General features: G+C 36.8%; 1 protein-coding gene across 1 annotated transcript in view; it reads left to right on the top strand.

The window, feature by feature from the left end:
- The window catches only part of LOC111871175 (phosphatidylinositol 3,4,5-trisphosphate 3-phosphatase and dual-specificity protein phosphatase PTEN), a 73,105-nt gene extending 67,804 nt beyond the window's left edge, over positions 1 to 5,301 (top strand). The window contains exon 11 of the mRNA XM_023864072.2: positions 4,904 to 5,301. Within this exon, the coding sequence (XP_023719840.1) occupies positions 4,904 to 4,956 (53 nt within the window). The 3' untranslated portion in view covers positions 4,957 to 5,301. The remainder of the gene's footprint in view (positions 1 to 4,903) is intronic.
- The last annotated feature ends 3,510 nt before the right edge of the window (positions 5,302 to 8,811 follow it).

The raw sequence follows: 8,811 nt of genomic DNA on the forward strand, positions 1-8,811 counted from the left end.
TTTCCTCTGTCTTTTTCAGACATGTGCCAAAATAGTACTCTGAGACATAACTGCTTCTCCATCATCATTATGAACCCATAATTCATAATCATCCTTCTGTTTTATCATACTATACAACCTTTGTTATTGACACAGTGTGAAGGAAACAAAAATTGGTAAGATATAAGCCACATTGAAATACATGGAATTTCCACAAGCATTCTTTGAAACTTTGCATTTTGAGTACTCCTAGGCGTAACAAAGGGATTTCATGATTATGATAACAGTATTATTATTTATATATTTATTTATTTTTATCAGTAGAGGTGCTTCAAATTTGTCACAAGTAATATCAAAGGTTTCAACAGTTGCCATCTTTTTTATGACATGAAACAGTATTTAATGCAGAATTTGTAGGCATGCATATGATCATCTCCATGTCGTATTTCACGTAGGTAATTCCAGGGGTTCATTATTGATATGGACTGAAAGCTAAATATAGATTTCATGGAGCTGTCTTTGTTGTCTTACATTATACAAAAAGAAACCTTAATGAAAGTAGCATAGTTTTTAATGATCTGTTACTGTATGTAATTTCAGGACTCTATAATAAATGGTGCTAGTGTTGCTCCCACATCACAAGTTTGTGTGGCCATCATGTTGATATTCTTGATTGTAGGGAACCAAAAGTAGAGGCTGGTTTTGCCTCCAGTGGCATAATATCCATACCAGATTTCGTCAAAATCCATTCAGTGATTCTGAAGTGGAAACATGGATACACAGACATGACTAGTCTTCTGTGCATTCATTTCATGGACACTGTACAAAGAGTGTAAAAAGGAAATGTTAACAAGTAAACATTTTATGACAAGCAGCTAGAATTCCAACTGTGCCCCATAACCAACCAGATGGAGGGGATACTATGTTGCTTCCCTCATCATTTGATAAACGTAAGCTGTGTGTTTATTGTAATGCAATAACCTGTGCCACTCTCTAAATGGTTTCACAAATCCAAAAATAAATTCTTTGAAGATGAAAAGGTTTTATTTTCTTGACTTTAAAATTGTTAACCTTGTAAACAGTCACACACAGATATTTCAAACAATAATAATCTGAAACACGTTTCCTTACTTTTGAGGTCTGTTTATAAAATATTCCCTGTATGCATTTTAATTTGTTTCTATAAATACCGTAGTGTTAAGTTATTTCACTCTTGAAACTAACAGTCTTGCTGATGCCATATCTGGGGACCAGCTTGCTTGATTTGCATTGGTCCATTCAGGCAAATGCAAAATATTGACTTAAAAGACTTGTGAACTCTTCAGTAGCCCTGATCCATGACTCATAATCATCTTTCATTTCTTATATCATGCCAAATGAACTCAACATATTGAAGTTGCTAGAAACTTTTTTCAGTCTTTCCAGGCATGCGCATTGTGAGTTTCCCAAGAATGGTATGAAGATGAGCTGTAAGAATTACCAAGGAAATAAGGGGAGGGGGCTGTGTTTTAAGGAACAATAGATGAATGTCTTGAAGTAATGCATTCTGATGTCATGTAGAAAAAATAAGATATACGAAAGTATCCTTTATTTTTAATTAAAATTTGTTTGTAGTGAATGATGCGACACACAGATACTGTAGTCTGAAGTGTTCTCAAGTATGTTTTTATTTTATTATGTTTGCTGCTTTATTGTCTCACCAGGTGTGGACTTGTGTGTTGTTTGATGCCACTTTTACATTTAGAGATCTGGGTTCAATTCTGTGCAAAGTCAGCCATCTTTAACATGGGTTCCCTCATTTTTTCTTTGATAGAAGTGTTGGATACAACTTGAAAACAAAGTATAAAGTGTCAATTTCTGTCAGTTTTTAATTATATAAGATTCAGAAGTCCATAAGTCTTTCAGGAAAGGTATGACCTACGCTATACTGTACAGAATAGATATGTGGCATTGTCGATGCTCCAATAGACAACCACTTCAGAAAGGTTGCAGGCCCTGAAAAGGCCCGTTTGTTCCTAGTTTTACGCCCGTTTGGCTGGTCTGTCTGGCCGGTGATGTAGGGCTGCGTGCGCCGGTAGAAATAGATGTTGTCTACAGTGTGTTGCGCTAATGTTGTGGCAGCTGAGTTAGTTGTCCGGTCGCAGTGCAGCAGTTGCCTGGTCACAGTGCGTGGTTGCTGGAAGACGTCTGGTCACAGATCATGGTCGCTGGAGTGGCGACAGCTGCGCCAGTTGCCCGGTGTATTGGGCATGACCGCCGGAGAGCTGAATCAGCCGTCCCTGATGCAGTGAAGAGCCGATGACGCCGAAGAGCAATCGCTCTGGACTAAGTGTGATGGCTGACTGGCTGATGTGGTCACTGATGATTGCTTGGGTTGGAGCTGCACCTTTTATACCAAACTTGGTGGGCAGAGCTTAGACTTGTAGTTGCTATTGTGAGCACTTATTGGCTAGCGCCTGTGAGAGTTACGAGTGAGCTGGACAGTGAGTGGTGGCAGCAATGTGCTATTGACTTAGGAGTGAGTGTTGTCCATTGATCAGCGAAACAGCATGATGGTATGTGGGATGTTCCCACAGATAAACTAAGAACAGTGTCATAGACTATAGGCATTTAAGGAGTGAAGAAGTCAGCTTTGTGCCAAAACAGCAAATATTAATCACAGCAATATATAATTTTTTAAAAAACATAGAGTTTGAAATAATTGTTTTGTAGTTGTATTACATTATATTTTTGTAAACCCTATACAGTATTATATCCAACACTTGTCAAAGTGAAGGTGCGTTAGTTCCAGTTTTTGTGGCAACTTGCACTTAACTTATTTTAGTTCTTAAGCAATGTGGATTTTAATTTAGTTTTTCAAACGATTATCTATGTATTATCTAAATCTGACTGCACAGTAACTACTGTATATGCCCATATTTATATATTGTCAGAATTCTTTGTTGCCTGCACATAGCCTTTCTTCTGTAAGTACAGGGACCTTAACCATTCTGATTATATGTTTTAATTTTAGATAAAATAATGTATTGTAAGTGGGGTTTATGTGGGATAAAAATGAAGAGTAATATTTTAGGCTTAATGGAGAAGTTGTGATATGAAGCTGTTTCAGATTTTATCTCTTTAAGTATCATGCATGGTAAAATTTTCACACGTTTCAGTAATAAATTGTGTTCAGGGCAGGGGACATGATAGATGAAGTAGTTACTATAGGATTCTGACGATGGTGTGTAACACACTGATATATTGGGTTTTTGGACTTTATCCATCGTCCTGGTTTTTAAGATAACTAATAAAAACACGACGTTTCGGAAACTGGATCTGTTTCCGTCCTCAGGTGAAGGAAAAACACCTATTCTGTTGGGTCCGTTAGAAAGAGCTAGCCTCAATCACGGTGATTAAAGCTAGCTCTTTCTAACGGACCAAACAGAATAGGTGTTTTTCCTTCACCTGAGGATGGAAAGAGATCCAGTTTCCGAAACGTCGTGTTTTTATTAGTTATCTTAAAAACCAGGACGATGGATAAAGTCCAAAAACCCAATATATCAGTATGATAGATGAAGCTTGAGGTGCATGTATTGTGTTTACTTGTCTTTACCAATGTGCTATAATTTATATTAAAATTAATTCAATTTATTCAGCAGGAAATATTCCAAATTATTACATATAAAACCAATACCTTTTCCTACTAAAAATTCTACAATATGAAAGTAAGTTTATTATCTGTACTACATTGAATCTGAAAGTGAGGAAAACCTTAAGTTGAGAAAATAAGAAACTGATAAAACTGAACTCTAAATGAAGTAAACCTTTACAGAGAAACATTTTACACAAGTACTTTGTTGTGTCCCAGGATGATTTTTTGATATTGTACAAGTACTCAGGATCTGAAAAAGCAAAAATAAAACTACCTTTCATAATTTATGCATTAAACATAATGGTCCTAGAGTGAAAAGTAGGTCACAAAGTCAATAGAATCAATAGAAAGTCCGTCCAGTGTAACAATTTGTAGGTCACTTCTTTATCACTTCTGCCTTACATGTTTCGGTTTAATACAACCATCATCAGAGGCACATAGTACAATCATGAAAACACTGTCGTTGTTTAAGATGTACACAGTTATGTTTGCTGCGTGGACACTGCTACAATATGTCGACGTGTAAAAGCACAACACTTGCTAGGATTGTTGAATGCACTATCAATTCTCACATTCCGTCCGAAACTTCCCTCAAGTTAAAAACGTCAATGTTAAAATATTTAAAATATTTAAAATTTAAAACATTTGATGTAAATGTTAAGCTCCTCCTTGTTGATTCATCCCAAAGATGGGAGATGTCAGCTTGAGGTTGTATGTCTTGTGGTTAGATGTTTCCGATGTGCTGTGTGTTGAGTACACAACACACAGCACCCATCTTTGGGATGAATCAACAAGGAGGAGCTTAACATTTACATCAAATGTTTTAAATTTTAAATATTTTAAATATTTTAACATTGACGTTTTTAACTTGAGGGAAGTTTCGGACGGAATGTGAGAATTGATAGTGCATTCAACAATCCTAGCAAGTGTTGTGCTTTTACACGTCGACATATTGTAGCAGTGTCCACGCAGCAAACATAACTGTGTACATCTTAAACAACGACAGTGTTTTCATGATTGTACTATGTGCCTCTGATGATGGTTGTATTAAACCGAAACATGTAAGGCAGAAGTGATAAAGAAGTGACCTACAAATTGTTACACTGGACGGACTTTCTATTGATTCTATTGACTTTGTGATTGATAGTGTAAGGGACCAAAAATGAAACAATTAAAAAAAAAAGTAGGTCAGTTTGCAAGTCATAAACAATGTAATTAAAAAGCATTAAATATATAATACACTTTCTGAATTTACTTTTATTTATTGATGTGTTCTATCTGTTTTTTTAGTAAATGCTGGCCCAACCCTGTATCCAGGAACGGGAACAGATAATCAACAATGAATCTGATGCCCAGCACTCAATGTAGGTTGTTAAAAGAAGATTGCCATTCCAGGCATTATTTTTATATAATATAAAAAATAAGACAAATCTGGGAAATATTTTTCCAGTAATTATGTGAATTAAGAGTATTTTTTTTTTCGTTTCATGCGTCCTGTTGTGTTATTATATACAATTCTTTATTGGAGTCTGTCGCAACACAATTGTAACACATTGTAAAATGAGGCACCAGCCAAACAGTTAATGTCGAATAATACTACATCTATACCATGGGACTCCAAGCAGTTTATTACACGTATACAAGTCTAGAATATACAGTGGAACCTCGCTTAACGAGCACCTCGCATAATGAGCAAAACAAATTCTAGGGGAAGACTTGCATAACGAGTGACGAGAGGGGAAGTCCCGGATTGTGTGCTTGCTACATCAGTCTGTGCTTAGCACTCATTCTGCTCACATTTTAGTGTTGTTTGTGATGACACATTTTTCCAAATTTGTGTTTGGACATATTATTTGTGATTTTTGTGTAAAGTTTAATAACCCTTGCAAAAATGTCCCCAAAGAAAAAAGACAGCCTTAAGAGAATAAAAATAACCGTAGAAATGAAACGTAAAATCATTGAAAAGCTTGGCTGATCTGGCACACACATACAGTCGGTCTACATCAACAATTTGCACTATCCTCAAGAACAAGGACAAGATTAAGGAGACAGATGCTTCAAACGGAGTGACAAGAATATCTACGCAACGGTTACGTATTCTCGACGGCGTTGAAAGGTTGCTCCTCATATGGATTTTTTTCTGCAAATCGAATTCGCTTTCCAGGTTGGTTCATTCCTCATAGAAGAAAAGATGAAGATGATTCACGCTCCTTAACAATATATATATAATTTTCTTTGAATAAACGTTATACATAAATTTTTTTGAGTATTTTTTTCGGCATGGAACGCATTATCGTATTTTACATTAATTTATATGGGAAAAATTGTTCCGCATTGCGAGTAAGATCCTGGAACGAATTATGCTCGTTAAGCGAGGTTCCACTGTACCATTCTGTCTGCGGGAATATAAGAAGATTGCAACAACTGACTTCATGACATGCAATATCATATGAAGACCTTTTAACCATATTTTACTCCATAACTTTCGTTTTATAATAAGTTTATAATTCATTGTATTTTTATACCTTGTACTTTATAATGTAACAGTTATCAAGTATCCAGCTTTACCATCACAATGAAATTGCAGTTCAATAGTATGTGAGTATAGTAATCATGTGTTTTGCCTGATGTTGGCTTTAAAGGCTGAAACATGTAGCTGAGATGATATTGACCTTGACCGTTATATTGTTGTGTTACAATGGACTCCAATAAAGAATTGTAAGAGTAAAATGATTGTTGTATAGATCTATATGAAGAATAAAAGAGATTGAACTGTGTTTAGTAAATATGTAATATTCATTGCTAATCAGTATTATAATATATTGTTTTTATTTAAAAAATACAAGGTGAATCGTATAGAACCGGCCCGATGAATTTGCTAATAATTCCGCAGGTGATGCATATAACCGCTCATAATTACGATTAAATAATCTGTGGGCCGTGCTGAGTCGAATGGTGTGCGCATGATCCGGCAAGTGGCAGCCCTTATGCTGCAACGTCAAGGACCTCAAGGACGATCCCGAAACGTGTCTGCAGTGCGCAGGCGACAGTCATGGAGTTCACTGTTAAACAGCGAGTGTTTCTAGTGCCTACTTGAAAACGGCGGACACTTTCAACACCTGCTCTGATCACGGCACACAATCCAAGATAAGATATATGTAAATTACTTTAATATCTGTATCGTACATTTTATATTACAGCTCATTTCGTCGGGCCGGTTCTATATGAATCACCCTGTAGAATCAAGTTATTGCGATAGTATTTCAGAAGACCTGTGCAGCGTGATAATGGAGGCTTATTTGTGAGCTAGGTTTCTCCACCGATCAATTCTGTTTGTAAATTTCTTCATAATCCACGTAAGAAACTGTGGTTGCACATTCCAGGTTGGGCACGAATCATGATCTGAAGCCATTCTCGCAGGCATTGGGGATGGGAAGGCCTAACTTGGCATTTGCACCACCACCCTTTAGGTTGAGAGTCAAAATTGAAGAAAGATGAAATATACCAAGTATTAATAATATAAATTTAAAATGTTTTTTTTTCTTGAAATTGGTAAAAGTACTTTTAAAAGCTTGAATATATGCAAACACATACTTTAGAAACTCCTATTACAGGTACCATAAATACGTCCCAGATATTTATACAGCTTTGATATAAGTACATACATAATACAATTTTATCTTAGAAGTTCATTTATATTACAAAAATTAAAGCTTTAGATGGTATCAGATATTATTCGTATATTGTTCATATTTTAATTTGTAATGATATTCATATTAAAATTGTTTAAAACAGTGATTGCCTCCGCGGTGATAAGTCAGATGTAGCCTCACAAGTACGCTTTACTGCTATGCCCCATAGCTTCTGCCCTTCTCGACTTTCCATCGTTATGGAGTGCAGTTACATATTGTAACATGTCCTCTAGAAACTTAGCACTGATAATATGAACAGAGAAGTTATTTCTAACAAGGAGGAATTTGTCTCACGATTATTATTGATGGAAGGAAATCAGTTTTGTCTTATTTAAGATTTCTTTCAGTCATTTATCAGGAGTGGCTGAAGAAAATCGCAAATGGGTTTGCGATTGCCGGTAGTCAGTTGATTTAAACTAAGTATCGATTGGTTACAGACCATTAATTTTGTCTGTTAGCCGTTTCTGTATGTCAGTATGTTCGACATTGATTGCTTCTCCAATTATTTAACAATGCTTTTTCGTCTGCGTTTAGTAGTCTTATGACTCACGATTAAGTCTGAAATGGCGCAGAACGAATTACCTGTGACATATTTGAAATATACTTCACATCGCCATATATATGTCTAGAGGTACTGAAAAACCACGAAGTACCTCATGAAACATCGTTTCCGGGCCAACACTCGAGCCTCTGACTCCACGAATACGAAGTAGATGTGATGTGTTCTTGCACCGAGCGGATTTGTGTGCTGATAACGCTGTAGACTTGTGTTCGGGAGGTGCTTGTTTCGAAATTCTACCGGTTGAGTTTAAGGTTTTTCGACGGTTTTCTACAGTCCCTCCATGCAAATTCTGGGATAATGCCTTCACCAGACCACGCCTGATTTATGGCACACACTGGCATTCCCTCACAGTAGCCGAGGAAGACCTCAAGAAGTGGAAGAAGCGGGATGCGCTGTCTCAATTTTGAACCAAGAAAGTTAACTTATCCCATTATACTGCGCCCCGTTCCACACTTTACAAGCCTCTTTGGTGGACAGGCAAGCTGACAGTGGAACACGCGTCAAGTTGGGCCCTCCAGTAGTGGCAGCTGCTGATGAACCTCGCTGCCCGTCCATGTAACAGATTGTAGGCAACAAATGTATGTCTGTAAACTAATGCATCTGGACATTTATTTGCGATAAGGGGGCAACACTGTCTTGCCTAATTGAAAACTATGAGATCATGAATAATTGATCTAATAATTATTATTAATGCAGTAGTTACGACTATTGCGTATAGATTTTCGGCGAGGAACCTTCTCGACAACATTTACGCGGGAGACCGGAAGGGATAATATTAAGATGGAACTTAGAGAGGTGCAATGCAGGACTTAGGTATTAGCGTTGTTGCTTTTTCGGGTTCTGTTGCCGCAATGTTAATTTTGTACTATTTTAAGCTTTCACGGTATCCGAAAAATGAAGTCTTCTCGAGCGATTAGCCGTGTCAATGTGAAGTATGTGTCCGA

Source organism: Cryptotermes secundus, unplaced genomic scaffold (genome assembly GCF_002891405.2).
Source record: "Cryptotermes secundus unplaced genomic scaffold, Csec_1.0 scaffold419, whole genome shotgun sequence".
NCBI classification, from domain to species: Eukaryota; Metazoa; Arthropoda; class Insecta; order Blattodea; family Kalotermitidae; genus Cryptotermes; species Cryptotermes secundus.